This window comes from Tympanuchus pallidicinctus, unplaced genomic scaffold (assembly GCF_026119805.1).
Source record: "Tympanuchus pallidicinctus isolate F22 unplaced genomic scaffold, pur_lepc_1.0 scaffold1, whole genome shotgun sequence".
NCBI lineage: Eukaryota > Metazoa > Chordata > Aves > Galliformes > Phasianidae > Tympanuchus > Tympanuchus pallidicinctus.
Window position 1 is genome coordinate 89,388,095 of NW_026294618.1, and position 13,416 is coordinate 89,401,510.

Below are 13,416 nucleotides of genomic sequence, written 5' to 3' on the forward strand. Positions count from 1 at the left end.
CACGGCTGGGGACAGCTGCTCTGTTTCTCACCGGTGTGTGAAAAGCTCTTAACGCTCCTTTCTTCACTCCTAAGGTACGGTTCAGTATTGCTATCTTTTGAGGAGACACTGCAGTAAGTCAAAATCAGAGCATCAAAAAAGGGGTGGGCATACGAATGCCTGTGTATGCACACACACGTCGGTGCCAACACTAAAACCTTCCTTTGAAGCCATACGTAACCAAACTTCTGTTGTTCTGCCGCTCCTCCTATCAAACCCCTTCTCTTAGCGCTGTTAAAACACCCAAAGGTGCCACCAGCACAGAGGAGGCCCTCCCACTGGCACCGGATGCCCCTCGCACTGTTCGAGGCTCACCGCCATGCTGCAGGCCCCCAGCATCGCGCTGCACCATCAGCCAGAGCCTCCAGAGGACGGCCAGCAGTGAAGGTGAGAAATATGTTGGCAAGCATGACAAAGTACTACCAAGACAGACTAGAAGGCAAGAAAAGCACACATTAGCACTTCTGTGATGGGTCCAGAAGGGTCCACTGGCAGCGCGGGCCGACCCCTGTGGGGCCATCAGGGCCAGCTATGAACCACGCTGCTTTAACCCCCTGGATCTTAAAGACTTATCAGTGCACTTAATTAACACCAATCTATATTATTGCTCCTATGGCTGTTGACTTCCATTCAGAAAACCTGGATCAAGTAATACAGATTTTATATTTTTTTACCCAGAAGACACAAAATGGATCTCCTACAGTAGGAAGTGAATGATAGGCTCGGCTGTTGATGAAAAAGCAAGTAAGTACTTCCAGATGATATTAACGTGATCTTAAAATAGTGGGAAAGTTTTCTTTTATGACATTGACAGAGAGGCAATGATTTTGAGTAATGCAGGTTGATGTGGAGATGCTTTAAGATTAAATAAGTGCTATATAAAGGCCTGTCAGCCTGAATTCTAATGTGCTATGAGACATTTTGCATATTTAAGAGTATGCAAAATGTCTTGTACCACATCGGAATTCATTCTGACAAGGCTTTATATAGCATTTATTTACACTCATATTGTACTTCAAGGGAAGAGGGTGATGCTCTCTACTCTTTGAATGGAAGTAACAAAAGGTGATGCTGATCGGCTTATTTCCTCCCTAGGAAACAAAAACAAAACCAAAAAAACCCCACAACACAAAAAATAAAATAAAAGCAATCAAAAGTGGAAGCTTGTTTAATATTGCTCTACCATCATCCTGAAAGGCATAATAATTTGAGTTACACATCTGAACTGATTGGAGTTACAGAATCATATCTCCTTTTTGCATTTAACAATATATACAATATAAAATAAATACATTTACACAAATGGACATTGGTTGGAGCACACGGTATGATACACATCACAAAAATATACAGTTGATTGCTATACAGATGTGAAGCCCATCTACAGCTATAGACATGTTTGTTTGTATTTTTTGTTCTGTTTCGCTTTTTAACTACTGGCTATTATGCAACTCCTGGATTATTATAAGCAGTTTAATTTTTTTTTGTCCTTTTGCGATCTTTGCACGATAAGACTGCCATAAAATGTTTTCCTAGGCAGGTAAACAGAGACGCTTAAATAATTAAAATACAATCACCAACACCCATTTTCTCTTCTATAAGAAAAATAGCAGTTTTAATTTTTTATATCTTTTTATGTTATCATTTAAATGCAAAATAGTGGAATAAATACAACAATCTGATCTGATTGAAACAAACGTGTAACTTCTGGGAGTCACACAATCATATTGCTTTAAATAAGAAAAAATTAAAAAATGAAGCAAAAATAGAAATTAAATTGTTATGGCTAAAACATACACCCTTCGAAAATTTCCCAACACTTCACATTAAGTAAGTGGTCTTGTAAGAACTCTTCTCCAGCAAGGTTTAAGATGAACAATATGGTAAAGCCCGTGCAGTTCTTTTAGCTCTAGTTCAGGTAATGCTTTTACAGTCTTGAGATACTTGTTCTTTTGCAGCTCCAAAAATTACTGAAAACGAAAACTAAAATTTGCACCGTGTGCCTTTAACACATCTCCATTTTTTTGTGTGTGTGTTTTTGTATATTTCTAGTCGACTGGCTTTTGACCCTGAAGCCCAAGTTCTTTAATGTGATACAGCAAAAACAATATTTATATTATATATTTATATATATATAGTGTACTTGAACAGTAGCAACTTAAACCCTGCACAAACTTTCTGGAAAATAAACTTTTTTTTTTTTTTTTTTTGCACTCTTACATATATAAATAATCTTATAGAATCAGCACCTTTTTCCCAGGAGTTGTATTTTTTCTGACTTTTTTTAAAAAGGGATGTGCCAATTTCTGAACTCCTATCACAGCTATAAATTTCAAGTTATTGACCATCTGAATGAATTGCTTATGATGATTTACCTAGAATCACACTACAGTCACTTCTCTACTGAGAAAACACAACCTACAATATAGTCCCATATAGCTAATGATAGATACACAGTCTTTTCTAGCACGAGGCCGACGTCGCATCGGCCCACTGTTATTTTGTTTAAAGCACACAACGTAGCAATAGTTTTGGAAACTTGTCCGCACCAAAAAAGTTTTGCAACAACACAGAGCGAGTTAATAACAACATCTGAGAGATGATTGGATAAAAGCTATATTTACAGCGTTTAAAAATTAGACTTATCTATAATCTTGAAATATTCAAAGTTTTATTTCTAAGCTATACATTGGTATTCTATAATAAACTGTTACAGAAATTATCCCTTGTTTTGAAAATATTATGATTTCGATGTGTATCTGTTCATAACGAGTATTTGTTTGGAGTTTCGATCTCTTAATTATTACTAGGAAGAACCTTATTACCGGTAAGGAATAGAATATACTACTGTAATCTCCTGAGGAATTGTACATCCAATATTGTCTCTAATTCTACCCTGTGTCTATAAGCACACACCACAAGAATCCAAACACCACAAGAAGAACAAGACAACAGTCTTTGAATGCAACATAAAAATTCAGAAAAGCACAGCAAACATGAAACATTGAAAAGCTGAACTACATTTCTTTTGTTTGTTAGGATTACAATTTTAATTACATCTGTGTACATAGAATAAGGATGTTCACATAGTACAGGGAGCAGCTACTAACACTGGTACATTGGTATAGCGTTTGATGGAGGTTACTGTTTATTGGTTATTCAGCGACTGTAGTTTTCTGGGGGCATCTAATCGGTTTATACATTAGATTACACCTCTTAACAGTCTTGAAACTGACTGACTTCCATGCTGTGACAATACTGGTTGAAAAGCACGTATACTGGTTTAGCTACTTGTTAACAATCGCAATTTACAAACTAAAATCTAAATTAATAAATAAGGTACAGAAGTGTTAAATCGTTGAATTTGGTCAGAAGGCTACTACTCTGATTTCTTAATTTTGCAGACGTTGGCGTTTGCCTTATTGCCTCTAAGCTACTGAGGGTTTCTCTGTGTGTAAGGTTATAATTTTGCAAACAGGCAGTATCTCATTCATCGACAACTGAAGCAGTTAGAAATCACATAGCAACTATACCTCTGTACAGTCGCTGTCTCCTAACACCTTTATAGATTGGTATTTGACATGGCGTATTTATATGCTAGACTACTCAGATATACTGTAGGTGTAATCTAATCCTTTGAGTCAGTGAACATTTAGTTATAAACTGGAGCTCATGTTAAGAAACTGGATGTTTTGGACCAGACTGGCACACAACATAAATTGCATCCGTGATAATATGCACCTTCCCTTCAACTATTGCTTTAGTAAGATAAATTCCCACATTAATAAATGGCTGAAAACTGGTAAAGCTGGTACAAAAAAATCTCCGTTAGTAAGAAGAAACAAAACATTTAAAAAAATCTTCCTTCAGGATTCATTTGTCCTTCATTATTGTTCATCATTGTTCAAGCCAGCACAAAAATGCAGTATTTCTTTCTCTTTAGTATTGCATGAATGAATAAAGCTTAAACTATTCCCTGAAAAAGTTACATTGTAGCTAACCTAAGAAATATCTGGAAGACTCGAAAAAACAATTAAGGAATCAAATGGCTGTAACTGATCTAGATGGAAAATGCAATGATAAGAAGCAGCCGATGCATCGTCGCTTAGTCGTCTAATTAGAGACTGCTCCTATGAAATCTAATACTGCATTCAGTCAGTTCATCGTGTTGTACTGTACTGCTAGGTACGGTGGTTCTCTCTTTGATTCCTTTGTCATTGGGGACATTATGGTTCATAATAAGTTCACTGGCATCCATATTATGGATTTCCATCCTTTGGCAGGCCTGGCTTCCATCTCTCTTCAATTAGAGACCTCTTTTAAAAAGTTCAGCAGCAAAGGAAAAAGAGAAAAGGAAAAAGGAAAGGAAAGAACAGAAAGGAAAAGAGAGAAAAGGAAAAGGAAAGGAAAAACTGCATCAGAAAGACACAGAAGAAAAAGTTGAAAGCTGCTTCACAGTCTTGCTGCTAAATATCAGTGCAGTCATTTTTTTTTTTCCTTAATTAAACACTAAGTTTCTTTGCCATTATTATCCTGTTTATTTTCCCTTTTTTTTTTTTTTCTTTTAAAACGTGCATGATGGGAAAGCCCATGATGCTTTAGTCAGACCTTGGCCTCCAGCATTTCCAAAAAAAGTTTGTGCATGGGCACTTTGCCTTCCAGTTTGATGTTGTAGAAATGCTGCACAGCCTTGGTGGAGGTTTGCCTCAGAAGTGGGAGAGTCATCAGCATCTTGCCGGCACGACGCGGGTCTTCCATGTGCTGTCCGGCCTCGTAATCCTGCAGAGCCTCGTGTAAGACGTCCTGAAGTTTCTGCACTGCCTCAACGTCCTCTATGTGCATTGAGTCTGCAAAACAAAGGAGCGACAGGAGGTGTCAGCAGGGCGTGCCAGAACGTCAGGCAGCTCAACGCCTGCACGACTCTTTCCCTGGTGCCGTCCTCTTTTACAAAGGAGAGAGAGAATTACGCGCTTATTTCGAGATCAACCCTTAGGACAGTAACTACAATTGCTGCCGAGCTATGAATTAAACTCCTGGGTAAGCAATCCTTCTCCTCATCCTCCTGAAGCCAGGGTACTGGCCACCCTGACTGTTCCACACGGTGCCTTGCACAGCTGTGAGAAAAGCTATGGGAATGCTATGGGAAGGCTGTGGGAAACTGCAGCAGGCTTCAAGGCTGAGAGGCTGGAAGCTGTGGCCATCAGTGGTGCCAACAGCTACATAAAAATGACAGCGTGAGGAGTACTTCACTGACGGAAGGGAAGAGTGGGTTTGATGTGATTTCCTGATAGGCCTAGCAAAGTTTTTCTCCCTCAGGCCCATCAGATAGAGGCAGCACTGAGTTATGCTCCTTTTCGACATCCACCCAGAGGTTGCTCTGTCTTGTCATTGTTGGGGATTTGCCATTTTTTTAACCCCCCTAGAGCAAGCGCCTGGCCCTGACCCTTTCCAGGTGAGGTGGTCTGGTGGTGTAAGCACTGAGTGAGAAGTCTGGGCAAAAGGCACACAGAGAACTAAACTGAGCTGCTATGTGACCTGGAAAGATTAAAGCAATGGAAGTGTGAAATAAAGAGAAAAGATCTAACTGAAATAACTGTAAAACCCTAAACAGCATAAATACAAAGGGGAAGATGTCCCTGAGAACATGCAGTTACTGGACCATGCGGAGATGATTTCACATGAGAAGCCCTAACTCTCCAGTTTTATGTAATCATAAATGCCAAAGAAAAAGCAATGTATTCCAAGGAGGAGGAATGCGAGGAGGGAAGAAGAGCTGCAGGGGAAATGGGCCACCAAACACCTGAATCAGTCACCAAAATTTGGATGGCCTGCAGACTTACAGACCAAATAGAGTATCACATGAAAATGGGACTTGTGAAGGGGTGCATGTCCCAGGGTACGTGACACTGTGAGTGCAGCATGGGGCGGGACTGGGGCAGTGAATCCATTGTACTGCCACAGCATCTCCTTGGAAATCTGTTTAGTAGGGGGCTTTCTTGGTATCTTGTGGGGTTTTTTTGGTTTGCTTTGGGGTGTTTTTTTTTTGGAATGAAGCTCCCATACTAGGCAGAATAATGGCTGGGAAGTAGACAGGGAAGAACCCACTTCCATCACTGTTTCCATCTTCTGCATTAAGTGATGTGCTAGGTAAGTATTTTGATTTGCCTCATGTTTTTCCCCCTGCTGATGACAACAGCAACAAATTTTCCATATGCTTCAAATACTTCAATTACATTCTAAGCATGAAGGTGCATCTAAGATTCATCTCCTGAAAGCTTACACACAACTACTTCCCCAGGTAATAAGGCCCCATAGTAAATGCTTTGCGTTTTTACACAGAAACATATGAAACTAAAATACAAACCAGTAAGTAACAGGTTAACCAAAATGTTCCAGCTTCTATTGTCAAAACAAATGTGCAAATTGAATAGGAAAAAAAAAAAAAAAAAAGTTACAGCTCCTGCTCTAAAACAGACACTTAATTATATACAAGTTTGGATCATTTAGCACGTTTTATTGATTCTGATGACAGTTTATCTGTTAATTACACATAATGGAGTCCTATGGGAATTTCACATGTTTAATAATTCTGAGTCTTAGCGGATACACGCTCTAGGAAGCGTGCAGGGAGACACGCGCTGCAGGGATGCAATACTGCACATCGAGGTGCACTGTGCCAAAAGCAGAGACTCAAATATCCCTATGCTAGGGAAACAGAGGGCCAAGACACTCTAAAAATGATGCCAGGGAAATGGTATCTCTAGCAAAATTTAGTTCTAAGTTAAAAGTTTAGTGAGTCCATTCATCAAATCCATACGTTTTTGATAGATTTCTAATATGGTGATCCTATTAAATAATTATGTCAATAAGAGAAAACCTCTGAATTCTGCACCTTACAAGCAGGATGTAATCAATACAGAGATGTTAACACACACAGACAAACGTGACCGATGTCTCACGCACAATGTCCAACCACCGCACTGCATTTGGAATGCAAACTCCAAACAAATTGCCTCCACTGCCTGACTCTACCAAGCCCTCAGACATTCACAGCTGTGGAACGTAGCACAGACACGACTCCAAGTGCTGCTCCAAGTCATTTCCCAGGCACCACGCACACTTCATGCAGCAGTGACACATCTCCTCCTCCTCCTCCCTAACCCACAATGGAGTCGGAGAACCAGACAGAAGCATTTTAGCAGTAACAAACTCTAGGCAGGTCAAAAGCTGGCTCTTCTTGCAGAATTTTCTACACCATACTGTACAGAGAGACAGGTCATTCTGGAGCACATGACTAGAGATGTTCAGCTTTTAGCTTAGTAGGAAATTGGGCTGGTTCTGTATGAAACTGGGGAGCGATCTGCGAGTGGAACAGGAAATGGAGTAAGAAAGCCAGAGGGGAGACAGGCACTTACAAACACTGACTACAGCTCCAAATTATTCTCTTAAAGTTGTGATTTGGCTCGAAAGATTAAAAAATGATTTAATGAAATTACTATGATAATTTAACTTCCCATTTACAGAAAAAATTCAAACTCATTTCAGCTTTGCACATTCTAGGGGATGCTAATGTTTAAGTGCAAACTCACTAAATCTGGGCTATTTAATTAGACCATGATTCAGCTCGCAGACTGCTCAGGAAAATATTAATCTCTACAAAGATCCTTCTTCAAGTTTTAGCCTTGCAGTTTCGAACTTCCACTTTATTCCCGATATTAAACGAATGTAGATCTTAATCCCTCAGGCGTAAGCCTTTGAAAATAAAGAAAATGGTTGAAAATGCTGAACTAGCCAAGGGGAAAAGAAGAGGAAAAATAAAAGAGAAATCTTTGCAGTAACTACAGACTGGCAGACACTGAAGTGAATTCAGAGCAGGTTAGCTTATTGCTGATAAGCCCAATCCACACCAGTAAGAGAGGGCAATGTCAACAAGCACCACAGTAAGTTAGGGAAACACAGACTCAGTGTGACAGTTCAGAAGTAAAGAAATAATTACAAAGACAATGTGAAATTGGATTTTAAGCTAGGTACAAAGATTTTGAATGTTCTTCCTATACCAAGAAAACACCCAGAAATTATACTTGTTTTTTGTTTTTTGTTTTTTAATTGGCACCATGGACAGTCTGGATAATTTCCAGTTACGTTCTAATATCCAGAGGAAACCTATAGGTAGATCTAAGACACCTAAAAATCAATGCCTATATAAAGAATGAAATTAAACAGGGCAGTTTGAAAGTACTGTCATTTGAAAGCAAGCAGGATTTGATCTTAAATGCTCTGAAAAAGAAGTGTCTCTGACTGGTGACACTAGAATTGCTCATCAGGCACAAGATAAGCTGATACAAGGTGCTGCTCAGGAAAGAGTGTCTGGTAGTGGTTTGCAGTGTGTATACAGCATCACTGAGGAGAAAGCAGAGGAAACCCAGGGGTCTGAAATGAAGTATTTCTTCACATCAGAAAACTCTGGTAGCATCAAGCAAGAAATTATTATAGTGAATCAAGCAGCAGGGAGTGTGCAGCAGTGAACAAATACATTAAGATGCTGATAGAGCACATCAGAGGGGCAAAAAGCAACGAGCAGGGCAAGGCACTTGAGAGACAGCAATCATTGCGCTGCAGAGGGGTGGCTCATAAACTAAGAACTGGTAAATCAGGTCAGGGAGCTGCAGGTTCCTGGAAGAAGTGGATAAGATGAAGAGTGAGAATGGTACACTACAGTTTTGACTTCACCTAAGAACAGAATCCTAATCTGGGTTATGTCTCAAATAAAAAAAAATATTTTTTGGATGACTGACAATAAAAAACAAAACAAAACAAAAACAAAATCAAAAACAAAAAGCAAAACAAACCACAAAAACTGCCACAGGATTCACACTGGGGAGCTGCTTTCAGAATTACAGAGCTCCGTCACGTCCTGCTGAAATGTGAGATATTTATACAGGAAAACTTGCATTTCTGTCAAATGCTTATCCTTTTTAGGAGAAAGACAACAGAGTGATATGAGCAAATCAAACCTCACCCAACAAGAATTCCCAGCCCTTTCTAGCCTGGAACTGAACTTGCCTATCATCTGTCTATCTGTCTTTCCTGAACAGAACTATCTGCTGGGAGCTGCATGCTGAGGCTAAGAGACAAGCAAACAAACACAGTATTTTCTCTTGCAAAAGAGTATGGTGGGAATCATCTGATACCTTGATTATTCCACTGTAAACAGACATTTCAGTTGAAATATATATTGGAAATTAAAGAGGTATAAACTATGAATCCCTTGTTCATATAGATTATAGGCAGTAGAAACCAAATAAGTGAAACAGGCTCGTATGCTTTGTTTTGTGAACAGCATCTTTGCCTGAATAGCCCAGGTATGGTTGGCTTTTAAGGAGAGCGTGGAATCTGAAGCTTCACAGAAGTTTCTAAAACATGGCAGGAAACTAAGCAGGAGAGAGAGAAGAAATGACTTCACAGAACATGCCTGCTTATTTCAGGGGCTGACTGAATCAATGGTGAACTGAAAGCATAGGCTGAAGTTCAAACGCAGTAAATGAACCTTTTTTTTCATTCCTGAAATGGTTAACTTTCCATGAGGATAGGTACTGAGGGCACTACATAAAATAATATTTCTGCAACGTAGAACAAGTTGCACACCAACAACTGGTTTGAATACTCAGTACTCAGTGAGGCTACTAAAACTCTGGAAAGGGGTATTTGAATGATAGAGTTGTGGGATAAGACACCAACTAAGAGAGAATGTTGAATACCTGCATCAAAATCCTTTTTTTCACTACAAGACAGCAAACAATTGCCATGTTATCACTGAGAGCCATTGGTACACGGCTGTGGCAAGAGAGGGTGACTACCAGCACCTATCTGCTGTGGCAGCTGGTGAACAACAACTGACCCAAAATACATCTCAGTTGGAAATGGTTATTTACTTCTTCTAAGCATTGCAGGTGCCATCTATGTGATTAAATGAAAATGGGCCATGAGGAAAAAGCTGTGTTCATGCAACAGGAAAACTCTGATTGTCCTGACAATTTCCTTTTCTCAATCGTTTTTGGTTTTTTTTGCTCTTTATATGAAATTAGATGAAAGAGTTAACTATATGAAGGAGTTGCTATTTCTAATTGGTGAAATAAACATTTGTAATACACCAATGAAACGCTCATGTACATATGTTTTTATGCATGTCTATTCATCATAGGTATGTGTTAACCGTGAAGTCTAACACTGACAGATACACAAAAATGGCTAAATAAAATTTAAAAAAATGGCATTGTTAGAAAATAAATATAGTCTTTTGTGACATACAATAAGCCACGCTCTACATTGGAAATAACGATGAAATCCTATGGAATAATTGATTTATGAGGCTCTAGCAATTAATTTTTAGTATAATAGTATTATTTAATTCCAATAGCCTAGCTCTGAGCACAGTGTTTTGTTGACTGGAAAGTGAAATGAGCTGTAGGTAAGAACTACATCTTCTACCAAGACAGATCCCTGTGCAACTTGGCATCAGTGTTGCTCTGCACTTCATGCTGCTACCATGCACAAGATGCTTCTTGGTTCTTGCTCTTTTGGCACTGAAAGGGTTGTCTATGTTTTTTTTTTAAGAGACAGTTAATAAGAGAGACCTGAAATTGCAATGGCAAGTGGAGGCCCTTTTCTCCTTCTGGTGGCACAGGCGAGACAGCCAGTATTAATGCTTAAGATTAAATTTTCAACAGTGCATAGGGTTATACTTCTAAAGTGCCTAGCATCCACATTTGGGTCAGATTTTTCAAGATGCCAGCACTCTATTAGGCAGATACACACAGATAACATTTTATAATGTGCTAATGTATTTTGACACGTTAGTTACTTATTTTTAGGTCTTAGATGGGAATTGAGCTTCTCTTAAAAATCTGCCCTGAGTTCTGACTCCTGAGCTCTTCTGCAACATTTTGGCCTGAAGGCATAATTTTGTCCTCACTGATGAGGCAATTTCAAAAATCTGCTCACCTGCAACTCCCTGTTTAGTATTTCCTAATCAATACATGGAAGTATTTTCTAACACAAAAAGATGAGGAGGTCACCTTTTACATGCCAGAGCGTGCATGCGTGCACTTGTGTTCACCTGAATGTATTTTGTAAATAGTTCACCTTCCCTTACACACAGGGAAGTAATTGGTACATGCATGTTTTGGAAACCATTCAAAGCTGATTTTCTGCGTGGGTAAACAAAGTGCTTGGCAGTGCCAGATCACGGCGTTTGGGCAGCCGAGGGGCTAACCTGCTCCTGTGCAAGGAGGACAGGGAAAGAAAGAAGGGAAAGGCTGGGAATGAGGAGGGCCCTGTGGTCTGGGGGACCTCTCCGAGTTTAAACACCACAGGAAGAGATTCCATAGGCCAACAGAACAGGCAGCACTTGGGGTGTTCTCGTGGTCAGGGTAACAGATATGCTGGCCAAAGCAAAGCTTGTGGTACCTATTTATATAAAATACAATCAATATTAAGGCAATCTACAATTTCTTTTTCTGTTTCTCTATACCAGCAATGAAAACAGCACAACACTGTGTCATAAATCACCAACACAGATGCAGAGCCATAAAACCACCTTTGTCTACTATTTACGGCAGAGTTAACCTGGGATCCTAGCAGACAGCATGGATGTGGCCGAAATGCCTGCGATTTCTTATTCTACTTCATCCACGCTCTCTACAGCTATAGAAATTTTGCTCTATTTTAAACCAGAAAAATAAATAGCTGTAGTTCTTGAAGAAAGTCGATGCAGCAGCAAAATACTTTGAAACATGAATTGCTAACTGATTGATTTTATAATGGCATTTTACTTCCTTTTTTCAGGTATGGCTGCAATTCCATTAACCAACTCCTCAGTTATGTACAAATAAGCTATTCCTGGTTTTATCAAAACCAGGCAAAACTTCAATTTTGCTTTCCTACTTTAATTTTAGCAGTATTTGTAATTAAAACACTGAGGGCTTGATACTCTGCAGGCCGGTGCAGCTATAGTTGATGTAAGTTTGATATCTGCCGCATGCACAACCTGGACCTGCGCTATTTAATGCCAGCCATCAGACCGCTCTGTTGAGAGGGAAGTCAAACGCCTGGTTTGCTTTGTAACTCCTCCATGCAATAGTTTCATTTTAAAATGGCAATTTTAATCCATTGCAGATGAGAGAAGGAAATGTTTTCCCTTCAATGTGCCCTGAATTCTAGTATACGAAATGGTATTTCTCTCTGACATTATCCTGGTTGTAATTCCCAGGGAAGTTAATGAAGCTATGGATTATTTTAACACACTCCATGCACAATGCATGAATAAACTTTTTTTGGCAGCAATGTATTTTATTATTTCTTAAACACTGCATGCCTCTGGAGGAAAAAAAGGAAAAAAAAAGGCTGTGAATAGTATTTAACACTGGATTCCTATATTCTAGCTCCTTCCCTCTTTATCAAGTAAGATGCAGAAATACTTCTGAATCAAGTAGACCAATTTAAAAATTAGAAAAACAAAAATAAGCCCCCAATTTGGACTCCTAATTCCAGATAACTTTATTGCTTTACTCCATTAGTATGAACAATCTAGGGCTATCTTCCCGTAGCTGCAAACTGTCCTCAAGTGTACGATTACAGTGGTCAAAAATTTTAAATAAATCCTCAATTACAAAATAGCTTGGAGGTTTGAGGGACATTTCAGATTTGTTTCTCTTCTGAAAATAAAATAATATTCTAAAACCAGGGACAGAGTCAGTGGGGTGGAGAATACAAAGAAACTAATAAGCATTTTGGCTTTGCATGTTTTTGAATTATATTTCCAATTAAAAATGCAGAGTGCTAAATCACATTACAAAGACAAATAGGAAAGTACAACTTCATTGTTGAAAACAATTTCCCTCCTATCAATCTGAGGATTCATGCATCAATATTGTAGATGAACTGTTAATTACAAAATCAATTAAAAAATTATTTCTAAAAACAGTCACGCGTCCTGGCTCTCAGGGGGGCAATTTGGGCAGAAGGTCTCATCTCACCAGGACCGCGCCAAATCACAAGTCGTCATCCACAAGTAAGCAAAAGCAATCTGGTTTTTCATTTTTCAGCGCGGCTGAGCCCAGCCTGAGATTGATCGTCACATATGGCCCCAGAAAACAAACTGTCAATACCTTGAATGCTGCAGAATTTGAACAAATAGCCGTCCGCCCATTCAAGCCACTCATTGCATCCCATTTAACAGATTTTATTGACAGTTTCCTTCTTGTAATTAAAGGGAAAACTACTGGCCAGCAACCAAGATAAAGTTCAAAGATAGGGTCAAAACAAAAGCAGATGGAGGGGCACGGTGTGACTGTCAATGGAACATAGCATCAGAGCACG

The 13,416-nt window shown here is 39.2% G+C and overlaps 1 protein-coding gene across 13 annotated transcripts in view; it reads right to left on the reverse strand.

Annotated features, from left to right (window-relative positions):
• Nucleotides 1–1,189: 1,189 nt before the first annotated feature.
• Nucleotides 1,190–13,416, reverse strand: part of ESRRG (estrogen related receptor gamma) — a 379,159-nt gene continuing 366,932 nt past the window's right edge. For all 13 annotated transcript variants that reach the window (XM_052690311.1, XM_052690400.1, XM_052690390.1 and 10 more), the window contains one exon: nt 1,190–4,886. In XM_052690311.1, coding sequence (XP_052546271.1) covers nt 4,642–4,886 — 245 coding nt within the window. In that variant the 3' untranslated portion in view covers nt 1,190–4,641. The remainder of the gene's footprint in view (nt 4,887–13,416) is intronic.